General features: G+C 45.3%; 1 protein-coding gene across 5 annotated transcripts in view; it reads left to right on the top strand.

Annotated features, from left to right (window-relative positions):
- CWF19L2 (CWF19 like cell cycle control factor 2) overlaps positions 1–26,432 on the top strand; it is a 156,731-nt gene that overhangs the window by 120,288 nt on the left and 10,011 nt on the right. For 4 of the 5 annotated variants that reach the window (XM_039493084.1, XM_039493101.1, XM_039493114.1 and 1 more), the window contains 5 exons: positions 159–371; positions 1,625–1,741; positions 19,657–19,812; positions 21,396–21,476; positions 22,224–22,310. In XM_039493084.1, the coding sequence (XP_039349018.1) occupies positions 159–371; positions 1,625–1,741; positions 19,657–19,812; positions 21,396–21,476; positions 22,224–22,310 (654 nt within the window). The remainder of the gene's footprint in view (positions 1–158; positions 372–1,624; positions 1,742–19,656; positions 19,813–21,395; positions 21,477–22,223; positions 22,311–26,432) is intronic. The other variant, XM_039493092.1, reaches the window with a different exon arrangement.

The following is a 26,432-nucleotide window of genomic DNA, read 5'->3' as shown; positions in this document are numbered from 1 at the left end:
GTCTGTATCAGCAAAAAGAACAAGGAGTCCTTGTGGCACCTTAGAGACTAGATACCATACCTCTTTGGTTAAATAAAGAATGCTAGAATGGCCTACATAATTCTAGTTCTTTTCTATTCATTTGTACACATATATATATTTTCTTTCTCTCTTTTTAGTTTGCAGAAAAAACTGATCGAGAGTACTACACACTGGATGACATGTTTGTTTCCAAAGCAGCTAAGGGAGAGCGGAGTGGAGAAGAAGACGAAAGGCACAGAAGAAAAGCAATCTATGAACATCATCAGCTTGTTGCACGTATGGAGAAGTGCCCATATTGCTTTGATAGCTCTGAACTTCCAAAACATCTTATTATTGCAATTGGCATCAAGGTAAGAAAGTAGCAATTTGACATGAGCATGGAAAAAAATAAAGGAAGGCAGTTTAGTGCTAGAATTTCCTGAGATTAAAAATAAAATTGCTTCTTTGGCATGATTTATTGATTCACATGTTATTTTCCTGGCCCTTCCAATTAAACAGAAAGGAAAATTCCTGAAGAGTGAGATAAAAAATTATGAATCTGTCTTGCATGATGAAGTTAATTCTCAGAACTTGATCCTCTTCAAATTTGCAGATGACCTTGGTATCTATGGAAAATCCTCAAGGGCACTGAAACAATGATAAAAGAGCTGAACACATAGATTACAGAAGGTAGATGAATATGCAAAAGACCAAATGGGGTTCAGCGTGAATAGATTAGGGTGACCAGATAGCAACTGTGGAAAAATTGGGATGGGGGAAGGAGAGGGAATAGGTTGCATATACAAGACAAAGCCCCTAATATTGGGACGATCCCAATAAATCAGGACTTTTGGTCACCCTAGAATATATAAGAAGAAAAAAGTTCACTTTGGGTAGGAAGGAATTAGAAGCAGTTAAGGAGTCAAGTATAATTCAGAAAGTAGTATAATTGCATCCTTTATCCCCTCTCCCACCACACACCTTTATCCCCTCTCCCACCGCGCACACACAGCTACCTGTGGTGTGTGAGTATAGATCCAAAGCCAGCTATAACTGCTGTTCAGAAAGTTACAGTTGGATTACTTTACAGCTACACAGTATAGATTGAATCAGGTTAGCATGAATTTGACTTTTGCATGTCACTAGACGCAATAAATCGATCCCCGATAGATCGATCACTACCCTCTGATCCAGTGGTTAGTGTAGATGCACCCTTAGTAGAAATGCTGGTACCACATTGTCTCAATACTACTAGTATTGTTTTAGCAAAATAAATATGATATGCAAAGGGCCCAGTCTAAGTTACTTAGCACCCTCCTCTCCTATTGATGATTTTGGGGTTGTGGTGGCTCAGGGCTTTTCAGGATCTGGCCCAAAAGAAGCTAAGAAGCTCAGTCACAATGTTCATCAGCTTAACTGACTTCCAGAAGCCTACTGTTTGTTTAATTTAAATCGGCTTAAATATGATTTTCTTGCTTTAAACATTGTTGGAAGAGGACAACTGCTTTTATTAGATTAAATTTTAGTAAAATCCCTTGTTCATCTTTAGCTGGATTAAAATGTTTTTTGACATTTGAAGGTAATGAGTATTTTTGTGATTGGGAGTGAAAATGTTTTTGTCTAGGTATACTTATCCTTGCCGAACTATCAGTCTCTTACTGAAGGCCACTGCGTGATAGCCCCTTTGCAGCACTACACTGCTGCAACGCTTCTGGATGAAGACATCTGGGAGGAAGTCCAGGTCAGCAAAGCACTGCTACTTATTACAGCTGTGAAGATAGCTCATTTTCTAGCCACTTTGTAATGATTTGATTAATATATTAATATACTTATTGTAAGTGACTGTTGCTTCCGTTCCATAGCCCTTGGGGGCTTTTGAGGTTGCCTGGGTTATCCTTGCTTTCTGTTCCAAGGTTTGAGCTGGTTCTGGCTGTGGACAGAACTATTTCACTTCAGGGACACCCCTCCCCCGCCCCCAGGTATGGAATTCCTTCCTAGCTAAATACACCAGGGTTTGCAAGTTGTCCTCAAGAGCTAGTGTAAGGGATAACGTTTTCAAAAGCATCAGAGTGATTTAAGCAGTTAAGTCTCAATGAAAGTCAGTGAGACCTAAGTGCTTTTGAAAATGTTATTCATGGTCTTTCTGTTTGAGTTAATTAATCTGATTGATCTTTTTGTCCTCTCTTTCACATGATCTCGAGTTATTTTTACTTTGCCCTTCTTTTGGCTTCTACTTTATTGTTCATTGGGCTCAGTTTTACATTAGTTGCCCTTTTAAACCTTTGAATAACACTCACATACTGGTACAATGATGAGCTGTACACGAATTTTAAAAAAAATTTGCACCATCAGATTTCATGTTACCAGTTTTTGTGACCAAAATATCTTATCTCAATATTACTTGAATAGGTGCCTAGTTATGATATATATTGTAATATATGGTTGTGCCAGTTTTTCAGATTCTTATATCCTCTGCTGGCTTTTATGGATAAATTGGGCATTAATTGTGTCAAGAGCTGGAAAGCCAAATGGTTCACCAGTTTGCCAATCCTGGTTAACAGGATTTCACATTGTGTGTTTCTCATTATCTTATTCCTTTGATCTAGCTTGTTGTAGGCCTAGTTTCTGATATCTCTTCAAAACATTAAACATATTTACAGTCCTGATTAATCTTGTCCAGGATGTTTTTCAGTTAAAGGCACCTGGCCAGCAAATATGGGAAAGATCAAGACTTCAGAAGAGAGTGACTGAACTAGTCATTTCTTCACTCTGACTTCAATGGTCAAAAGTGCCAAAAAATGGACAATATAATATTTTTCAATGTTCCCTCTAATTTTTTACATCCATGTGCAGAATGAATTTTGTTATGTGCATCAATATGGAGGCGATGTGTAGCGGGGGTGGAGCTGTGGGGTTCAGAGTGTGGGAGGGGGGCTTAGGGCTGGGGCAGAGGGTTAGGGTGCAGGGGTTGATGGCTCTGGCTGGGGGTGCAGACTCTGGGGTGGGGCCAGGGATGAGGAGTTTGGGGTGTTGGAGGGGGCTCAGATCTGGAGCAGAGGGTTGGGGTGCGGGGGTGTAAGGAGGGTCTGGGGATGAGGGGTTTGGGGTGCAGGCTGCCCCGGGTCTGTGGCAGGGAGAGAGGACTCACCCCCACCCTCTCTCGCTGCCACTGCCTGTGGCCGGGGGAGAGGCGCCTCCCCACCGCAGCAGCCCCAGGGCCAGAGGAGAGCGCCTCACCGTGGCAGCTCCAGGGCCAGGGGAGAGGGCTGGGGCTGGGGGAGAGGCAACTCTCCCAGCCAGGGCAGCTCCAGGGTGGGGGAGAAGCTCCTCTCCCCACTGCAGCCCTGCATGCCCCCTACCTCTCTCCTCTCCAGTTCAGGCCCTTGTGGCTGCGCGAATGCGTGACCCTTGATAGCCTGCTGCCCAGCTGCGCTCTTGCTCTTTCTTTGTTAAAGATCTTCGAAGCCAAGGGTCAAAGCAGACATGACCAAATGTAGAAAGAGATTTTATGAAATGTAATGACGTAGCTCAAAGGCCATCCATTAAGAAATCCATAGCAAACAGCCTTGGAACCTTAACATGTAACTTAACTTGTCTTGTCGGAGATTTGCTTTAATTCAGAGAAACTTCCATTCAATGGCCTGGGTATCCTGTAAAACCGACATCCCATACCTGAGTGACAGGTGGAATTTTAAGGCCCAAGAACTAAAGGACAAAAGACTGAGGAAAAAAGTGACTCATAGCTGTAGGAGTGTTACAGCTGTATTTTTCATCTGTTTTTCAACACAGTAGCAAATCATCTAATGAAAGCCCACTGGAAGTAGGCACAGCAGAGGTGGTTGCCATTTATTATATGTTGTTTGTATTATCATAGCACCCAAATGTCCTAATCAGGATGGAATTCTATTATACAGTAACTCCTCATTTAATGTCCTAGTTATGTTCTTGAAAAAAATGCTACTTTAAGCGAAATGATGTTAAGTGAAGCCATTTTCCCCGTAAGAATTAATGTAAACAGGGTTCCTGGGAAATTTTTTTCGACAGACAAAAGACATAAATATATACAGTATACATTTTAAATAATTTCAAACAAACAATTTAATACTGTATTCACCAATGATGATTGTGAAGCTTGGTTGAGGCAGGGGTGTCGCCGGGTCAGGGCGCAGGGGCTTGCCTCACTCTGCCCAGGCGTTCCAGCCAGAGAGCAGGCAAGCCCCCGTGTCCCCACCCCACTCCTCGGCAGGAGTGCCAAGTGGGGTGAGCCGAACAACGTTATAAGGGAACATTGCAGGACTTTAAAAGAGTATGTTCTCTAATAGACCAGCAACCTAATAATGAAACAACGTTAACCGGGGCAACATTAATTGAGGAGTTACTGTACTATGTGCTGTAGAAATAACACAGGCTTCTTGCTCCAAAGACCTTAAAATGTCATTTGAAGAAAAAAAAAAGTGCTGCAAGTAGCAAATAAGAGACAGAAAAGACAACGTGGGACCAAGACTAACAGTTTTAAAAAAAATCAGTTACATTCCTAGATTCCAAAGCCAGAAGGGACCATAGATCACCTAGTCTGACCTTCTGCATAACACAGGCCATAGAATTTCGGAATAATTCCTAGAGCTCATCTCTTTAAAAAAAAAAATCATCCAATCTTGATTTAAAAATTATCAATGATGGAGAATGCACCACCACGCGTGGTAAATTCCAGTGGTTGACTACTCTCCCTGTTAAAAATATGTGCCTTATTTACTTCCAGTCTGAATTTGTCTAGCTTCAACTTGCAGTTATTCTCTTGTGTTTTATGTTTCTATTTATGTAAGATTCTGGAGGCAGTCACTGTGTCCACTTCTGGGTCTTCCCTCCTGCCGAACACACTGGTCTTGTTTAACAAATAATGATGGTACTCAAAACTGCCAGTACCCTATCCCTGCATGCAGTAACTCAGATGAATTACTAGATTATGCAAACTATTCTGGATATGAATGAATTGACTGTGCAAACAACCTTGTAAGAGATATAAAAAGGTATTTTGGGGGATATGTGATTGTGCAGAAAATTAGTCTTTGACATATAGAATTCCCTGATATGTGTATGTAATCACAGTAATTACACATTCAGATTAGGAATGCAATTACATGTGATATAATTAGAGGGAGGTGAATGTCAGATCTGCAATACCTTAGTGAGTATGAACAAAAAGCAATAGTTGGGTGTTTTGTTTTTTTTTAATAATCACATATTGGCAAAGAAAAAATAGCTTAAGATGGAATTGGACAAAGTTGACATAATTCAGCCATAGTGTCATCTATTAAATTGGACTTTTGCTAAACAGGGAAGGAAATGAAAGAAAGAAATATAGTGTAAATTCCTTGAAAGATTAAATCTCAAATAGGAAGTAAAATCAACATGGCAAAGGGGAAAAAAAAGAAAAATAGAGCAAAAGTTTAAATACTGTAAAACAAAGTAACTCAGCTAACACTATTACTGTGTTTGTGTGTATATATATGTATAGTATGTACTTCAGTGTAATAGCTACATAAAAGCTTGTGTATTTTCAAGAAATAGTGACAAGTCAGGAACCAAAGATAGAAAAATAAGAGGGATTTTCATTCTTTAGTCCAGCGGTTCTCAACCAGGGGGTCCACCAGAATAAACCAGAGAGCAGAGCTGCCGTTAGACTCGCAGGGGCCCAGGGCAGAAAGTTGAATCCAAAGCCCTGCTGCCCGGGGCTGAAGCCAAAGCCTGAGCAACTTAGCTTCATGGGGTACCCTTGTGGCATGGGGCCCCAGGCAATTGCCCTGCTTGCTACCCCCTAACTTCAGCCCTGGCTTTTAATCTATTTCATATGCAAAAAAACCAACAGTTTTTGTGGCACAGGTGGGCTATGGAATTTTTATAGCATGTTGGGGGAGCCTTAGAAAGAAAGAAAAGTTTGAGAACTCCTGCTTTAGTCTACAAATCAACATCTGGGAATGCATTGGAGCAGTGTGAAAATAACACTTGTAATGGGTATAAAAAGGTTAGAGGCTCTTAAACTTGGCAGTTCATCAGATCTAGATCATTTACATATTTAAAAAAATCCCTACATGACTAGGGAATGGGAAATGGAGAAGCTTTGTTAAACATTTCACATGTTCAGAAGAAAGTTTGTGAGAGCAAAAATTGGCTTAAAAAACCTTTTTTGGAAGAAAAAACTAGAGACATTTAGTTTGATATCAGCTATGGAAGGAGTGTGATTCCCTTCATGCTGATAGCTGTGGAATAATCCTGCTATTGGAAATAGGGTACATGCTGAGAAATTGAATAGTTTAGGAATGATCTCTGGAACAGCTGGTGAATATATCTTGATTAATGATAGATGAGAGGAGGATGTTTGAGGATGATGAGGGAGAATAAATTGACATATATTTTAGACTTTTAGAGCTTTTCTACATGGGGAAGTTAGTGTGCGCTAAGGGTGTGAATTTACAGCACATTACTTACTCTGTGCTAGCTCTTTATGGGGACAGTTAACTGTGTGTTAAGTGTTTTTCTGCACCTTAGCTTAATACATTTTAAAGTGACTAAGGTAAACAGTCCGAGGGCACTCTTACTGTGAACTAAGAGCGTCCATGTGGGGAGTTAAATACTGTAAAACAAAATACATTAAAATCAGAGGCAGATTTACAGTGAAACATAGGGTGCCCTGGCATGGGGCTCCCCAACAACAGAGGACCCCAGGGCCAGGCAGCTGTGGAGGCAGAAGCTTGGTCCTGCCGGCTCCTGCTGCAGGCTCCGAACCCACCAGCCACCAAGCTCCCTCCTCCCCCGAACGCGCCATGTTCCTGTACCTTCCCACCCCTCCCAGCACGGCCCCCGCCACTGAACAGCTGTTTGCTGACGCTCCGCGCGCTCCAGGAGGGAGGGAGAAGAGCGGGGCCACACCGCGCTTGGGAGAGGAGGTGGAGAAGAGGCAGGGGCAGGGCCTTGGGGAAGAGGGTGGAGTCAGGGCAGGGCGGAGCAAAGGCACCCTCACAGTCCCAGCCCTCTGCCCTGACTCCTGCACCCCCTCACACACACATAGCTCCCTGCCCTCCCTGACTCCTGCACCCCTCCCATCCCCATCTGCAGCCCTCGCATCAAACGGGAGCCACCCCAGGTAAGAGCTCCACACCCCAACCCCTGCTCTAGCCCTGAGCCCCCTCCCAGCCCCTGACTCCTGGCCAGACCCTGCACCCCAGCCTGCTCCTGCACCCTAACTTCCTCCCAGACCCTGCACCCCCAACCCTGAGCCCCCTCCCGCACCCTAAGTCCTGGCCAGATCCCACACCCCAATGTTTTTTTACGTTTTTTTTTATAAAGCGGTGCTCAGGTTACAAGTCCCCCCACCCAGGACAGCAGGATTCGGGGTTTGGCCCTTGCCCACCCAGGCGGCAGGGCTCAGGCGGGCTCAGGCTTCAGTCCCCATCCTGGGGTCGTGTAGTAATTTTTGTTGTTAAAAGGAGGTCACGATGCAATGAAGTTTGAGAACCTCTCGTCTAGGGCAACTGGGTGGTTCCAAGAGATAAGAGGTCAGAGCCCAGTAGTGTGAGCTAAGGAACCAGAGCTAAAAATAGTGACGAGACTCTACCCAGAGCCATTTGGCTTGGAAGCATGTGGGCCCCAGTGATTGGGTCTGCCCAGAACAGATTGGTGACTGTAGGGAGCGGTATTGAACCAGGTTAAAACAGTTATTTTTTCCACTTTCAGCAAATCAGAACTCCAATCCCAGGGTACAGGCCTTGCAACAATAGGTCCATAGATTATATTTGTGTTACAGCAGAGGAAACAAAGACTACCTATGCTACATGCTACCCAGTGATTAGTCGTGGAGTTCTGTAGTAGTTAGAACTATTGTTGCTATTTTATTTTTTTTGTCTTAACACTAGGATGATTACAGTGAAAGCAAGTGTGTCAAGTTTGCAGATGCTACTGAATTGGGTCTGTTATAAAGGCATCTTGAGTTCAGTGAGTGGATAATACAGCGTAGCAAAAGAGAGAGCATTTGTTATACATAAAAGTGATGTACAACACTAGGAATGAGCAATTACTGCAAAAACATTCCAAAATTTTTATTCAAGTGACCCACTGGAGTGACACTTATAACATTCACAGCTATTTATTTTTCATGACCATCCATACAAGTGACTTTCTTCTTCGAGTGCTTGTTCATGTCCATTCCACATTAGATGTGCGCGCGTTGCGTGCATGAGCATCGGCTCCCGCCAGAGTGGCGCCACTGCGCTGTGCATATATACCCCCGCTGGCCCGACCCCCTCCAGTTCCTTCTTACCGTCCGTGACAGCCTTAGAACAACCTCTTGCTCTCCTAAGAGAAGCAATTCCCTTAGCCTTAGTGTTGCATAGCTGTTATCAGTTAGCATTTTCATTGTTGCTGAGCTCTTAATAGATTAGGTGCTTGGAGGACTCCGGCACCTGCCCGGGGCCACGGGGCATGCCGCAGGCCCATAGATTTAAGGCTTGCGCCTCGTGCCGTAAGCCTATGCCCATTAGTGACCCCCACGACTCCTGTCTACATTGCCTGGGGGAAGCTCACCAAACAGAGAGGTGCAAGATGTGTAAGGCCTTTAAGCTGAGGACAAAGAAAGAGAGAGACTTCTGTTTAAGGCAGCTGTTGATGGAGGCCGCGCTGCAGCCACCGGGCTCAGAATGCCCGACGCCGGCCTCAGCCTCCTCGGTGCGGAGCACCCCGGAGTTGTCAAGACGCCCGGTACTGGCCAAGCATAATAAGCCGTCGGCCTCGGAACGACAAAATAGGCCCCGGCACCGCTCATCCTCCCCGATATGGCCCAAGGCAAGGCCAAAGGAGGGGCACGGAAGCTCTCCGCAAAAGAGACAGGTGCCATCTCAGGCCCCGGACACAGGGGAGAGTGGAAAGGATGCTGCACCTACTCGAGCACCGGTGGCACCGGCTCCTCAAGTCCCACTGAGTCCAGCTATGAGTGAGCTCAGTGCGGACGCAGGGCTCGAGGGCACGATAAATCAGCCCTCTACACCTGACACCTTTGAGGCTGAAAAAGACCTCATCGGATTGTCAGTGACGAGCCCCCTCTTGGCTAGGGAGAAGCCTCTGGCACTGCAACCCAGGGTGCCGTCGAGGGGAAAGCCGGCAATGGTGAGCCATTCAAGCTCACCGTCCTGGCACCGCTCCCGGTCGAGCTCTGAGTCCGAGGACTCCCAGCTACCCTTGACTCAGATGGAAGTCTTGGTACCGGAGATGAGTCAACACACAGGGTCAGTGCAGGACATAAGGTGCTCCCTGGTGCCCCCCTAAGACTGGCACCAGCAGGACTCGAGCTGGGAGTCGCCGAAGGCACCCAGAAGGCATTGGTTCTGGTCTTGGGAACACCGGTCCCGGTCCAGAGAGCAGCAGTACCGGTCCCAGTCAGCCAGAAGCCGATCATCAGCCTCCCGCAGGCACAGATTAACGGCACCACCGTGGCCCTCGCGCTTGGCGTCATTGGAGTCCGGCGCCGACTCGGGCTGATACAGCTACCCACAACAGGCCCCGGACAGCAGGGAACAACAAACTGGCTGGCTACCACAATGGGGACCGCCAGGACACTGGCCCTACTGGACCCCGTGGGCCTACCACCAGCATCAAAGTGCTCCCTCTAGGGCCAGCTATTTGGTACAGAGATCCTGGTCCCCGCACCGACGCTCCCCTATAAGGGAAGCAACGGTATCCAAGCCGCCTGCAGCCTCGCCAAGCGAGAGACAGGAAAGCCCAGCAGCGTACCCGGAGCTGTCCCAGGACCATCGGCCCCGGCTCGAGCCGGAAGCCCCTTCCCTGAGAGAGGAGGACCGGGGGGACCAGCAAGAGGAAGCTGAGCAGCTGCTAACCTCTTCGTCATCCCCGGATGAAGCAGTGGCAGGCACAGCAGTGTCAGAACCTCCGCCATTAGACCATAAGGCCCACCAAGAACTGCTTTGTAAGGTGGCCCATAACTTGGGGTTGCAAGCCGAGGAGATGGTGGAGCAGGAAGACCCCATGGTGGACATTCTGAGCCCAGAAGGTCCTTCCAGAATAGCGCTCTCGCTCATTAATACCATTCAGTCTAATTACACGATTCTATGGCAGACTCCAGCATCCAGCACACCAACGGCCAAAGGTGTGGAGCGCAAGTACTTCACCCCATCAAAAGGTTACGACTTTCTGTTCTGTCACCTGAGCCCACGTTCACTGGTAGTCTCGGCGGTGAATGAGAGAGATCGCCATAGGCAACAAGCCCCGGCCCCCAAGGCCAAGGAAGCAAAATGCCTGGACCTGTTTGGCAGGAAGGTGTATTCATCCGGGGGCCTCCAGTTGAGGATTGCTAACCAACAGGCCATCCTCAACAGGCATAACTTCAACTCCTGGGCGGCGGTGGGGAAGTTTAAGGACAACCTCCCGCAGGGCTCCCAACAGGAGTTCATGGCCCTAGTGAAGGACGGCAAGGCCGTAGCGAAAACCTGCCTCCAAGCATCCCTGGACTCGGCAGACGCGGCGGCCAGGACAATAGCTTCAGGCGTGGTCATGCGGCGCTCAGCGTGGCTTCAGGAGTCAGGTTTACCGCCTGAGTTCCAGAATTCGATCCAAGGTCTCCCATTCAAAGGGTCCGGACTTTTCTCGGACCAAACTGATTCGAAGCTAGATAGCCTTCAAGACTCTAGAGCCACACTCAAGTCACTGGGTATGCATACCACGGCAACTCAGAGGAAGCCCGTTAAGCTGCAACCCCTTCCTCCGCATCAGTACCAGCCTCGTCCTCGGCAGGAGCCTTACCGCAGGCGGGGTGGAGACAATAGGAGGCGGCACTCTAATAACAATTCCAATAGGCCTGGCCAGAACCAAGGCCAACATAAGCCTCAGCCAGGCTCTAAGCCAGGCTTTTGAAGGTGCGCTCGAGGACAGCGTACTAGATCATCCACTGGATCCATCCCTGTACTTCCTCAACCGCCTGTCCCGCTTCTCCCTTGCGTGGTCCAGCATTACGTTGGACTGTTGGGTGTTACACATGATGCAAAGCTGGTATATGCTACAGTTTTCCTCCCTGCCTACCTCACACCCTTCTTCCCCGTCCCTTTTCAGGGACCCATTCTCACGAGCATCTCCTAGAAAAGGAGGTTCACTCGCTCCTAGAGGCGGGGGCAGTATACATAGTGCCCTTAGACCTAAGGGGAAAAGGGTTCTACTCCCACTACTTCCTCATCCCCAAGGCCAAGGAGGGTCTTCATCCCATCCTAGACCTGTGCGGGCTCAACAAGTTCCTAGTCAAGACCCAGTTCCGCATGGTCTCTCTGGGTACCATCATCCCCTCCCTGGATCTGGGAGACTGGTACACTGCCCTCGACATGAAAGACGCGTACTTTCATATCGCCTTCTACCCAGCGCATCGCTGATTTCTGCGCTTCACCGTGAACCAGGAACGCTACCAGTTCGCAGTTCTACCATTTGGCCTTGCTGTGGCCCCACGAGTATTCACAAAATGCATGGCAGGTGGTGGCAGCATGCTTGCAGAGACAGAGGATTCGAGTTTACCTGTACCTCGACAACTGGATCCTGGTGGGTCGGTCCGAAGAAGAGGTTCGGACTCATGTACAGACGGCACTGCGTCTATTCCGCAGGCTGGGGCTCCTGGTCAACGTTCCCAAGTCCACTCTCGTCCCAACACAGAGAGCGTAGTTCATAGGGGCGGTCCTAGACGCGGTTCAAGCAAGAGCGAGCCTTCCAGAATCACGATTCCGGACCATCCAGCAAGCAGTGAACTCATTGTGTCAGTTCCCCACTATGACGGCCAGATGTTGCCTGCGACTGCTAGGCCACATGGCAGCTTGCACACATGTGGTCAAGCATGCCAGACTAAGACTCAGAACTCTGAAGGCTTGGCTCGCCCGTGTATACCGCCCTGGCAGGGACCCCCTGGACTTGATAGGAACAGCTCCGGGGGAACGTGCTGGACTCATTGAGGTGGTGGCAGTCCCAGACCGAAGTTTGTGAGGGGATTCCCTTTGCCGCACAACAGTTGGACTTGACGCTGGTAACAGATGCGTCAGACCTTGGATGGGGAGCTCACCTGGGGAATCTCAGAACTCAGGGCTTGTGGTCAGGGAGGAGCAATCGCTCCATATCAATGTGAAGGAGCTCAGGGCAGGTCATTTAGCATGCTAGACCTTTCACGCCACTCTCAGTGGTCACAGCATGACAGTTCTGACAGACAACATGACCACCATGTTTTATATAAACAAGCAGGGCGTAGCCCGCTCCTCCCCGCTTTGCAACAAAGCTCTTCTTCTCTGGAACTTCTGCATAGCTCATGCCATTCACCTCGAGGCAGTGTATCTCCCGGGGGAGCAGAACGAGCTGGCGGACCACCTCAGCAGGTCCTACTGCATGCACAAGTGGATGCTCAAAATGGACATCATACTTTCGCTCTTCCGGAGGTGGGGGTTTCCCCGGGTGGATCTGTTCGCTACCAAGGACAACACCCAGTGCCCACATTTCTGCGATCCGGTGGGGATGGGAACTGAAATACGCTTTTCCCCCTATCCCCCTAGTATACAAGGTACTGCTCAAGGTGCGCAGGGACAGGGCATCAATCATTCCATCACCCCGGCATGGGCCCGCCAGCATTGGTTCACCATGCTCCTGGAGCTGTCGGTGGAGGCCCCAATATCCCTGCCCCCTACACTAGGACCTCATTACGCAGGACGGAGGGTGGGCGGCTTCTCCACCCGACCTGAAATCGCTGCATCTGACAGCATGGAAGCTGCGTGGTTAAGTGCTTTGGAGAGCCAGTGCTCCCTTCCTGCGCAGCAGGTTCTACTTGGCAGTAGGAAACCCTCTACCAGGGCAACTTACTTGGCCAAGTGGAAGAGGATCTTGTGCTGGTGCACATCACAACAGGTGCAACCGCTCCAGACCTTGGTTCCGACCATTCTGGAGTACCTTCTACACCTTAAGCAGCTAGGGCTGGCCCCATCCTGGCGGCTATTTCCGCCTTTCACCCAGGGTTTTTAGGTAACTTGGTTTTCTCCCACCCAACAGTGGGACGATTCCTCAAAGGTCTGGAAAGGATGTTCCCTTACTCACGCCCCCCAGTTCCTCCATGGAATCTCAACTTAGTCCTTTCTAAGCACATGGGACCCCCATTTGAGCCCCTTGCTACCTGCTCCCTCCTCCACCTTTCCTGGAAGGTGGCATTCCTGGTGGCGATCACCTCGGCCAGAAGGGTATCGGAGCTGAGGGATCTCACCTCAGAGCCACCATATACTGTGTTTCATAGAGATAAGGTGCAGCTCCGCCCACTCCCTAAGTTCCTCCCAAAGGTGGTCTCACAATTCTATCTGGGTCAGCACATTTGCCTGCCGTTGTTTTTTCCAAAACCCCATACGGACCCAAGTCACTACAGCCTGCACACCCTAGATGTCCGCCAAGCGTTGGCATTCTACTTGGAGCTAACCAAACCCTTTCGTAAGTCTACGCAGCTATTCGTGGCCTTGGCTGAGAGGATGAGGGGCAGTCCAGTGTCGACACAGCAAATCTCGTTGTGGATTACGGACTGCATTCGGGTGTGTTATGACCTCGCTGGTGTCCGGCGGTCACGGCCCACTTGACCAGAGCGCAGGCAGCTTCCACGGCCTTCCTGGCACAGGTCCCAGTCCAGGACATCTGCAGGGCAGCCACCTGGTCATTGGTGCACACCTTTACGACCCACTACGCAGTCAACCAGCAGGCACGGGAGGACGCGGCAGTTGGCAGGGTGGTCCTCCAGTCTATTGTTTCATGACGCCTACCCTCCTCCAAGGGTAAGCTTGTGATTCACCTAATGTGGAATGGGCGTGAACAAGCACTCGAAGAAGAAAGAACGATTACTTACCTTTTGTAACTGTTGTTCTTGGAGATGTGTTGTTCACGTCCATTCCACCACTCACCCTCCTACCCCTCTGTCGGAGTCGCCGGCAAGAAGGAACTGGAGGGGGTCAGGCCAGCGGGGGTATATATTTACAGCGCAGTGGTGCCACTTTGGCGGCGGCCCCTCCGACCCGCTTGGAGCCGCTAAGGGAAAAAGTTTCCGACGTGACGCACGCGCACCTAATGTGGAATGGACGTGAACAACAGTTACAAAAGGTAATTAACCATTATTTTTTGCATATCAATTTGTAGCCCAATGGAGGAACTCTCCAGATGCTCACTGGCCTGGGGCTGAATGGGAGCAGAGTCATCTTAATCATCACATACAGACTCAGTAATTCTGAGACTGCATAGCAGTATTTTCCCATCTGGGGCCCAGAGAATGTTAGAGTTTAAAAGTGAGCATTCCCTGCTACCAAATTTAAACCTGAGCCAAACCTGGCTGTCCTTACTCTGGCAAAACTCCCCTGGAAATAAAATGATAAGCAGGTTTTAAATTGCTTCTGAATTCTACATCTGAGAGGATCAGTGTCCTAACATTAAAAAGTGCAGTGCTGATAGAATATGTATTGTAACTCTCATAGACTTTAAGGTCAGAAGGGACCATTATGATCATCTAGTCTGACCAATCTCACCCACCCACTCCTGTAATAAACCTCTAACCTATGTCTGAATTATTGAAGTCCTCAAATCATGGTTTAAAGACCTCAAGGTACAGAGAATCCTCCAGCAAGTGACCCATGCCCCATGCTGCAGAGGAAGGCGAAAAACCTCCAGGGCCTTTGCCAATCTGCCCTGGAGGAAAATTCCTTCCCGACCCCAAATATGGCGATCAGTTAAACCCTGAGCATGTGGGCAAGACTCACCAACCAGTGCCCAGGAAAGAATTCTCGATAGTAACTCAGATCCCACCCCATCTAACATCCCATCCCATTATACTGCCTGGTTTTGAGAGCAGAAAATATTGCATCTGTGACTATAATTTAATGATGGGTAAACTTCAAAAGATTATTCTAAGTAAGAATCCTAAAGATTTGGATTCTTAAACCAGATCTCTGCTAAACTAGCCAGTCCCATTTGGAAATGTTGTCAGGAAATATTGAGAGAGAAGGCTTTCTTGTACTTCCTTTTAATGGATGGGACAAAAATACCACGAGAATGACCTTTCTTGCTGTTTAGACACCTCTGATCTCATCGAGAACTACAGGGTGTAGAATTGTGCATAAATGTGGAGAAAAGGCTCAACTTTTAAAATATATTAAAAAGGGGGGGGCAGTGTCCAGTTTGAAAGATGGAACAAAAAAAATCTTTCTTTATCCCAACCAGTGTGGTCACCTCTCATTGTAAATTGTGGAATATACAATGATAGAGAGGTTTAAAATGTTCGGGTTGATATAAGAATCAAACCCAGAGGGGCTTTGGAGCTCCATCCAACTCCAATTAAATTCAGTGTAAAGATTCCCATTGACTACAATAAGAGTAAGGGCTAACCCAAAGGCAATATTTTACACTTCTATTGTTTGGGGAAAAACAAAAAAATAAAATAAACTGGCCAGATACTTTGATTATATTTTAAATATTTATAAATAATTTATTGATGTTCATACTGCTCTGCAAGTCCCATCTTTTGGCTAATTATCATTGCTGATTAGTTTTTCTTATGATGGCCTTCTATTTAATTTGTCACATGTCCAGTTGCCAAAGCAATGTATGTATAAAAATAATTTAAATAATATAAAAGTGTGTAAACCTTTGCTTATGCTATGGTAATTTATTACAATGCTCTGCATCTGAGCATATGCTGTGTTCTGTTGTATGCTGTTGTGAACTGTTTTTCACTGTCTTGAGTTACATGGTGTTTTTTAGGCCTTTCAGAATTTGAATAAACAGAGTGTACTAAATATACTAAGGCCTGGTCTACACTAGGACTTTAATTGAATTATCAGCAGCGATTCGAACTAAACCGCTCAACCGCACACACCAGGACATTTTAATTTAACTAGAGGGCTCTTTAGTTAATTGAATTTGAACCCCGCAGGTGCTAATCGAACTTAGCTCAGCGGGAGCCATCCCCACAGTGCACTGTTGGCGCTCTGGACAGCGGTCCGAGCTTGATTCTCTGCCAGCCACACAGGAAATGACCCCAAAAAATTTGAATTCATTTTCCTGTGGTTTGTCCCCAGCATGGACTGACGGGAAAGTCAGGATCTGATCGTGTGTGGGGGTGAGGGTCTGTGCTCTCGGGCTCTGCCAACAAGCTTCTACGAGGCACTGCATGCCATTCGTGGGTCTGCCCACCAGTGCCCCACCAGTGACGGTGGACTCCGGGCGGAATAGTGTGCGTGACAGTTTCCTCCCCTCCTTCCTTGATGGGAAGATGAGAATCAGGGAAGGATCAGGCGGTAAGTGCTACAAACAAGAACATTTTTTTTTTAAGAAACAGGGATATATATAAAAAAAAAATAATATATAAAAAATTTTTAAATATGAAACTATACAACAGCAGGTCTACACATATAGGAAATGAGCAATAGTCTCTGGGGGTATCAAAAAAAGCTCTCAGAGAGCAGCAGCAAAGAAAGCTCAAGAGAGGTTTCTTGGGAGAGGTGGGATGGTTGCTCGAAGAAGTCACTCCCTCGCCATCCTCCATCCCAGGGTACAGGGGGACCACGCCATAGCCTCATGGCAGGCATGGGGTCCTGGTCTGTGGGTTCTGTCTGTCTGTGCGCATCTCTCTCTGCGCCTGACGCCTGTGCTGTGAAGATGAGTAGGTGGTGCTGTGGCTAATGGTACTGCAGTGCATGTGTTTAGTTAGTGTGCTGTACTACTTTACTTTTACTTTGCATACTTTAAGAATGAAACAGAGTTTTGTTTGCATAAGAAGAGGAAAAAGCATACAGGCCACGTGTTGCAGGCCTCAGAGGAAAAAAATACAGGGTCTTTCTTGCTGCTCACTGGAGATGCCGCATAACGCCATCTTAAGCACTAACACATGCTAACTCTCAGCAGGCACAAGGCTAAGGCTAAGCACTCTGTACTGTAAGGCTTACCAGCTCTTCCGAGATTCCTGAGACTTTGTTCTGTGTGGTCTCTTCTTAACTGAAATGACTAGACTGTGTTTTACTTGGCAAACATGTATTTGTTCAAAGGAAATCACCTACTTTTCACAGCGGATAGGTGGCGGCAGGAAGACCAGCAGGCGACTCAAACGGCTGTTGGTCTCAGAGATTGTGGAGCACACAGCAAAAGCAATAACTACGGGGGGATCTTTGATGTTCTGCACTTGCTCAGCCGGTAGTTGAAGAGTCTTTTTCAGTCCAAGGCGCGCCTGTATAGGGCTTCATGAGCCATTAGTCCCTATGGTCCACCACAGCTTGCAGCACCATTGAAAAGTAGCCCTTTCGTTAATGTGTCGCTTGGCCTGTGGGCTGGTGCCAGAGATAGGGATGAGTCCATCATCTAGCCCCATAGCAGTTTGGGAATCCCATCGCGCGCATCATCTCTATGACCTGACATTTTCCACATTTCACTATCTTTGAGAGCAGTTGCTCAACGATTGGCGTGGGGATGAATGCTGTCTGGCGTGCAAGTTTTCAGAGGGCTATGGCCACTCGCTCTGCACAGTCAGGGCTGCGCAGATCCCCTGTGTCCTGGCGCTTCAGGGCAGGGAGCAAGTCACACACAGTTCAAAGTGCCCCCCCCTCCATCCCTGAGCAGCCACCCCAGCTCTGTGTCTCCCCAGACCTGCAGCACTATGCCAGTCACCCACCCTGTGTTTGTTCCCGCCCAGCGACAACGGCCATAAGTGCAGCGATGATCGCAGCGGGCTCCATGCTGCGTGCGTCCTGTAGTGCCCTAAGAGTATACTAAGAAATGGTAGACTGGCTGTTACTCAATATAAACTGTATCTGAAGATCTTTTGAGCTTTTAGAATGTTTAGTATTAGTATTAGTGTTTAGTATTGTTGGATGGTAGTGGTAAGACAGTAGTATCACGCCTGGTTTTTGGTTTAATTCTCCCCATAATTCCTGTGGAGGAATGTGGCATTAATGCAAGTGCAGAGGGAGCAATGTGGTGGCATTGAAGGTGGCATTTTCTGAGGCATCAACTGTTAAATTAAATTTTACTCAGAAACTTGGCATGACGTAACAAAAAGCAGTGATTACTTTGTAATTCTTGGAGCTATTGGCCTGGGAAGGGAAGATATCAATATTTATTTTAAATGCCATTGCCATTTGGGCATCCTCACGCCAGTATTCTTATTTCGCAACACCTGGCTTGCCTCAGTAGCCTTGTCACAGCAGCTACAAGGAAGTTGTGCCTTTATAGAGAATTAGGGATGAGTTGGGAAGCAAAGAGAGGGGGAAGTTTCACATGGCCTTTATTCAAATATCTTCCAAATAATTTTACAGTTGTCTGTCATCAACTAGAGGAAAAAAATAACTGAGAGGAAGAACCCAATCACCTACTGGTGATACTCAGCCTGACATTCTAGGGCTAGTTAATGATGAAAAGGCTGAGTTTGAAAATAGCATGAAAGGCTCCTTCTCATGCTTACAGTTTATTCTGCTCCTTTCTAAATGTAACCCTGTAGTTTGACAGATTTGGGCAGAAACTTGTGATTTGTATTCGCTAGTTATGTATTTTGAAAGGATGAGGTGTCAAGATTTTTGATGGAAAACACTAAGCTACTTCTGTTTCATTTTTACTTTTCATTTTTCTGCTTTTGGTTTAATAAAAAAAAAAAGGGAATTAGGCCATTCTGCAGTTTCACACTCTAAGGAACTCTTTTGTCCCAGGTCTTGGTAGTAAATGTAATATGGAGAAAGGCGTAAACTAGAGACTCTATTTGACTCCCCTCCACACACACAAAAACTCTACTGCAAGCAACTGTGTGGATAAGACCAATGAAGGAAAGTATTTGTCTATTCCAGAGCAAGCATTAAAAAGTATCTGGATCAGTTAAGAGTATCTTATGTGACTAGATCTGAACAGTAAAATGCTTTGCCACTGGACTGAGGAGAGAAAGTTTCACTCACTATTGAACTGTCTTAAAAAAGCATTGAGTTTGTCACCCACGCTCTGGCGGCTGTATGCAGCTTCGATAGTATACAGGAGCTGTAAAAGCCCTGCAGCAGGCCGGGGAATAACTTCCCTGGAACAGGCATTGGGCCACCTTAAACAGCCTTACACAGGCCCCCTTCAAGCCCCAGTGCAGGAGACATGCCAATTGCAAGCCCATAGCACATAATGAAAGATAATGCCCACACCCCCCTCCCAATTTAGTACTAGTTTACGAGGCAAATGGATTTCTGTCCCTGGCGTTGCCAGCTAAGAGTATTGAATAGTGATCCCCAGCTCTTATGGAGTGATTTTTATCTGTAGATCCCAAAGCGCTTTTCAAAGGCGACAAATATAATTATCCCTATTTTACCGATGGGGAAGCTGATGCATAGAGAGATGAAATGACTCATCCATGGTTATCCCACAGACCAGTGGCCAATCTGGGAAGAGAACTGAGGTCTCCTGAGTGCCAGTCTAGTGCTCTGTATACTTAATTATGTAGTAGTCTCAGTCCTTTGAGTCATTCTGGCTGTTCATTCCTGGGGTTAGTTTCTCCATACCATGCATCAGTGTTGTTCTTTGTGAAAGACTTGAGCTTTTAGTTCTAGAGTTTGGGGGGCTTTAAACATTTCCATTTATAATCTTTTTCTCTTACAGATGTTCAGAAAGGCCTTGGTAAAGATGTTTGAAGCTAAAGAATTGGATTGTGTCTTCCTAGAGACAAACATGAGTATAAAGAAACGATATCATATGGTATATGAATGCATTCCTCTCCCAAAAGAACTGGGGGATATGGCTCCCATCTACTTTAAGGTATTTAAAAAGTGGTTAACCTTCAGTCAGTTCAATGGCTTTCTCATATTACTTTTATTTCTGATTTCTTGAGTACAGCTGTTGAAAAACACATCATTTTTTTGCCTATCAAGGTATAACCCTTGGTGTTAGAATAGCTGGGTCCTATTAACCCCACTTCAGGAACTATAGCAGGGTTTGAACTTCTCTTCACACAGGTGAGCCAATGGAAGAGCTGTTCTTCTCTGTGCAGGGTTCTAATATCTGACACTCTGTTAGATTCCACAAGAAACTGAATTCCTTGCAGGGCTGTAAGGGTTTGCAATATCATTAATTCATGCAGGAGAAACTCAAAATCCAGAACTTGGGTCTTAGTAGGTAAGTAAAAGAGGAAAGAATTTTCAAACATTTTAACATGTGGGAATTTATACCATTTAGATGTATCTATGTATTCTATTAGGGCCAAACCCTATGCTCATCACCCAGACTGAGGAAGTGGACTCAGCACTAGAGAGGTCATCTGGGCAGGTGTGGAAGGAACACTACTTCTCCATTTCACACTGCAGAGTGCCAGCAAAGCTGCTCCACGTCTGCTGCTGCAACTCAGGGGCTGCCTTAGCCTCCACACTGCCTGTGTCCCAGCTCTGTGGGGAGCAATAGGCAGTGAATGTGCATAGTAGCAGCTCCAGTGCCTGGCTGTGCTCTCTTCTTCCTCCATACCAGAGGAGGTGGTCCCCATGGGCTCATCAAGAGTCTACTTCCCATAGCAATAAACAGCATATGGGGCCCTCTGTGCCTGCAAACATGGATAGTGACTTGCTTCTTGAGTTTTTTTTTAGTTCCCCTGGAATGAAATCACATTTTGTTTTGTTTCCAACAATGTGTAACAGTCAGTCTAACTAATGCAGACACACTAACTTGCTTTCACCACATGTGAGATTTTTCACCTGTTTGGTTTCATTAAATATCAAACTAGATGCTATTAAACCTTTCTTTCCCTTTAAACACTAAAAGGAAAGTAACGCACAAGATCTAATACAGAGCTATTTGAACATAACTTTCATTATCTTTCAGGTGTTTCCACTATTAAAATACCTGGCAACTGACATTTAAAATGTAGGTGCAGTAGATTCCATTTCCATACTACAAGAGCAGACGCGTAGCATTATAAGTCTTTGAATGCTAGTAGCCTTCTGAGTTGGATTCTACTGCAGAAAAGAACAGTAAAATTTAATGAACTCATAAGTGGCTTTTAGTGAGCATGGTGATAGGAATGTGTGACCCGTTACTTTTTTATTCTCTATTAAATTGAAAGTTCTTGTTAAAGATCATTTGTTAGGCAAAAGTTAGGTTGTGGTTCTAAAACTAAAGAAGTAAAAAAAAAAACAGAATTAAATGAAAATGTGAACATTACACACTATTTCTATAAAACATTTACATTCTGAAAATTACAGAAATGTTGTCAAAAATAAAGCTACTTCCTTAGCAGAGAAATTATTGGTATTCAAATTGCATAGTATACCTCAAAATGTACTTTATTTCATTAAAAAGTTACTTTGCTGTGTGAGGGGCTGTTTTCACATTTAGATACAATGCTTTTACAGAAAGCTATACTGGAATCTGATGAAGAGTGGTCCATGAACAAGAAGTTGATTGATCTTTCTTCAAAAGATGTCAGGAAGTCTGTAAGTACTTACGCTCATTTAACATGAAATGTTTGTATGATCAGTCAACCTCTAAATCATTGTGTATCTCAGAGAGAGAGAGAGAGAGAGAGAGACAGACCAATTAGGTGAGAGGATCAAGTCCCATGGAATAAACACAGATGATGAAGACATGGTGGGTATTAGCAGCCTGATCCAACCTCCATTTAAGTCAATGAAAAGATTACCATTGATTCCAGTAGGCATTGGATTGGACTCAAAGTACTGACTGAGATCAAATTGCTGGCTGCAGGCAATTTCCGGCACCATATCCTTGTAAACAATTTAAAAAATTGAAAGGAGAACCTAAGGAAGGTTGGTTACTGGGCTAGAAAAAATGTGGTTTAATTTTTGTGTGTGCCCAGTATGGACTACTATCCTGTTAAAGTACATATTGTGGAGATGTCGGGTATAAATATCAACCCTATTTTTAAAAGGAGAGAAAAATATTGTATCTATCTGTACAGCATTGAACTGAAATACATCTTCATATTGGGTAGTTATTAAAGGAACAATGCCAGGTTTTTTAGATTTAAAAACTGGCCTACCTTGACAGTGGTCTCCTGTTGAAGTTACCTTTTAGAAATCCATGAATTGAACCTGGGCTGCACCAGGCAATTTTGGCACACATGCGCACACATATATGATGTTAAAAACACATAGGATCTATTGTGTGTTACTATGTAATGGTACATTGCATGTCTTCTTAAGATATATATATATATATAGTTTCCGCAGCAGCAATCAGTTTGTGCGGGTTGGAAAAAGATGGAATCAGAAGATGAGACCTTCAACATTAGTCCACTTTTGAGGCAGGTCAGTTTTTAGACTAACAACCTTGAAGATGTCCCATTAAATGAGGAAAGTGTATCTAAGCATGAAATGTTACACAGTTGAGTAATTTAAACATTTTCATTTCTGTCAGTTCACTGCAGGGCGTGAGCCTCCTTAGATCTTATATCTTTCCAGAGCTTTCTGTACCCATTCTTAGTTTCATAAAGTATTCTGTCTGCTTCATTAGTTACCTTGTCTATTCCTGACAAAACACCTATCTCTCCACTACTATTTTCTTTAATGCAGTTGTTTCTTCTCTTGTTAAAAGCCATTCATATTCTTTATTGTTCTGTTGTTATTTTTTCTGTTTTGTGCTGATACCATGGACTTTGTATGGTCTCATTAAGCCATGGTATTTTAGTTCATCATATCCATTGATTTGGCTTCTTATTTCGTAATCCATCTTTTAGCATTACCAACTCCATAATTCTTAGAATGTGTCACAACACAGGGTCTGCTCGGTGATCTTATTGAGGATCTTTGTTTCTTGAGGACAGGGCCAGCTCCAGCTTTTTTGCCGCTCCAAGCGGCGAAGCTGGGGGCGGCGGGCGGGGGGGATATAAAGCCCCGATCTGCAGCACTTCGGTGGCAGCTCAGCTGCGCCGCTTCATTCTTCGGCAATTTGGCAGCGGCTCCTTCGCTCCGAGAGGGACTGAGAGACCCGCCGCCGAATTGCCGCCCAAGACTCGGACGTGCTGCCCCAAGCACCTGCTTCTTTTGCTGGTGCCTGGCGCCGGCCCTGCTTGAGGCATCATATTGCAGGACGGTTGCCACAGATTGTAGACTTTTTTTGCAGTGGTTGATTGTTTCCATCTTTCTGACTGCCATTCAAGCTCCGTATCTTGATTCTCTTCCCTTTTATTATATCAAAGTGACCCACCATGTATCCATTAGTTAGATAGAGCCATAGATGTGCATGGTGTTTTAGACAACGTAACTGACAAAGCTTACAATCTAAAACAGATCTTGCAGTGGTAGATTATTCTTTACTTTATCCCATCTGTGTTTATTCAACAGATTTGTCTAACAGCATATTTATTTTGCTCAGCCTGATTTAAAAACACTTTATCAACTATAGACCATGCGTAACATGTCTTTAGAGGGCAGTACACTGTATACCTAGGGTGAAATCCTGGCCCTATTGAAGTCAGTGGCAAAACACCCCTAAAGTTTATCAAGTCCTTTAGAGCCTAGTTTCTGGAAAATTGTTTTTAATAAACTGGGATTTTAGCTGTGATGATTTGCTTCCTCTCTCTCCCCATTACATTTTCCTTCTTCTTGATGTCTTGTATAAGATAATATACATGTTCAATTTGTCAGGAATAAATTTTAAGGGTTTTTTTGTCATCCTGATCATGCTCTTTTCTCATTAGATTAAAGTTTTTAAAATCCTTATGATTGATGTGTCTGTTTAGTGCTAGATTATAGTTATTTATCTTTTGAAGTAGTTAATGGTATATTATGAAGAATGGTAATGACAAAAATCAGCTTTATTTATTGAAAGACACTATTGTAATGAATTAATGCAGTCTCACTTTTGAGCAGGAGATTGATAATGGGTAGACAGAACCAAATTCAGTAGTCTAAGCACTGCACTGTCTCGGTTCTGTGACATTTCTACCTGTGCAGCCCAGAATTGGTGGTTATTGGTGGGTCTTATGCTACCACATTGCACTGGATGTTCATATGTAACTCATTATTGACTGTCACTATAATATGTTTCCAAGGGTTTCAGATGATGTTTAACAATCCTATCTTCTTTCTTCCTAGCTACTCTTCATCACTGAGTATAATAATAGAGCTGTATAATTTCCACTATATTGTAAAATGATTCTCTGTGCTTTGAAACACTTTTTGTCAGTGTCTTATATAGTTTTACTCCTTTGTTTGGAAAGCTTATGCTCAAATAAATTTGTTAGTCGCTAAGGTGCCACAAGTACTCCTGTTCTTTTTGCGGATACAGACTAACGCAGCTGCTACTCTGAAACCAGTTCTTTGTTTGGGTGGTTTATCAGTGCTGCATAACCATGAATGAATCTCTACCTATAGATTGGACTCCTGTTCTTTTTAAAATCGTCCACATTTCCATATCCCACTTCCTTTCTTAAACTAAACATGCCCCAAGACAAACTAATCCTCTTTCCTTTTTATACCCTCTTCTCTACCTATCCCTCTTCAACCCCTTCCTCAAAACCCACTTATTCTGATTACAGTGGTGTAGCCGTGTTGGTCCCAGGATATTAGAGACACAAGGTGGACGAGGTCATATCTTTTATTGGACCAACTTCTGTTGGTGAGAGAGAGAAACTTTTGAACTTACACAGAGCTCTTCATCAGGTCTGGGAAAGGTACCGAGAGTGTCACAGTTAAATACAAGGTAGAACAGATTGTTTAGCATAAGTAGTAGTTATTCTAAGAGACCATTCAAGGTGAAGGGCCCACTAACACCTATGCAAACATAGGACAAAAGCCCCCCCTTTTTACAGATTTTTGTAATGAGCCAGAAATCTAGTGTCTTTATTAAGACCATGATTTTTACTGTCTAGCAAAGTTACGAATTTAAGCTTCCAGGCTTGTCTTTTGAAGGTGTTATACAGGTTTCCTTTGAGGAAGGATTGAGAGGTCTGATACGGAGTGATCATTTTGTAAAAATTGTTCACCCTTATCATTAAACATTTACAATCCATATTGGATGGGGACCACATCCTGAAAGAAATCTTCCCAAGCCCCCTCTTCTGGCCTTCAAACCTTAGGCCTTGCCAGGCTCATCAGAAGCAAGCTCCCCACAGACCAGGACCCACCAACTCAAAGCAGCACCAGACTCTACCAGAACAACAGATGCAGAATCTGCAGAAGTATCTCCATTGCTATTATGATCAGTACACCCACACCCAACACACCTTTCAAAATCCATGGGTCCTACACATGCCTATCACAATATGTGGTACACCTCTACTCCGATATAACGCAGTCCTCGGGAGCCAAAAAATCTTACCATGTTATGTCCAGAGGTGAAAGTAAGCCGGGCTCAGGTGGGGATTTAAAGGGCACGGGGCGCCACACAAATTCAGATATAACGCGGTAAAGCAGCGGGGCTCGGGTGGCGCTTAAAAGGGTCTGGGGCTCCCCGCTGCTTTACCACGTTATATCCGAATTCGTGTTATATCGGGTCACGTTATATCGGGGTAGAGGTGTATATCTCATCCAGTGCATTGAATACCCCACTAACAACTTTGTGGGCGCAACCAGGCAATCACTATGTTCTCAAATGAACTCACATAGAAAAATGATAAGACAAAAATACCATATCACCTGTAGGTAAACGTTTTTCACAAAATGATCAGTCCATATCTGACCCCTCAGTCATCATTCTCAAAGGAAACCTGAGTATGTTTCACAAACTTGATGAAGATCTCTGTATAAACTCTCTCTCTTACCAACAGAGCTTGATTCAGTAAAAGATAATACCTCACCCACCTTGTCCCTCTAATATCATGGGACCAACACAGCTGCAATGGTACTGCATACAACAGTCTTAGAGTATGTGTTAACTACTTTTGCTAAACAATCTTGTTTTTAGCTGTGAGACTCTCAGTACCTTTCCCAGACCTGAAGAGCTCTGTGTAGCTCAAAAGCTTTCTCTTTCACCAACAGAAGATGGTCCAATAAAAGCTATTTCTTCACTCACTTTGTCTCTCCTTTCTTTTGATTAATATTTTTTACCACTAGTCTCTATGGCTCTTTGCTCCTGCCCTGGTGCTATACTATATAAACAAGCAAACAAGAAATATAAAAAAATCTTTATGGAGTCTGCTTTTTTGGTACAACAGTGTTCACCCATCGGTTGTATACCTTTCCAATTGCTCACTGCCCTTTTTCTGGCTTCATGCCTATTCCCCCAAGGGCTGCATTATTTTACTTCCTCCACCCTCTTCCCTGAGCCAGAAAGGATCACAGGAGGAATTGTCATTGAGAAAGACTACTTCTGGGTAGTACAGCTTACTCACCAACTCTCTTCATAGGTGTTAAGGCTATTATGGTCAGCTAATCTGACCTCCTACATAGAATCAGAGAAACGTAGGGCTGGAAGGGACCTCGAGAGGT

This window comes from Mauremys reevesii, linkage group 1 (genome assembly GCF_016161935.1).
Source record: "Mauremys reevesii isolate NIE-2019 linkage group 1, ASM1616193v1, whole genome shotgun sequence".
NCBI classification, from domain to species: Eukaryota; Metazoa; Chordata; order Testudines; family Geoemydidae; genus Mauremys; species Mauremys reevesii.
This window is presented reverse-complemented; position numbering and strand designations above follow the sequence as displayed.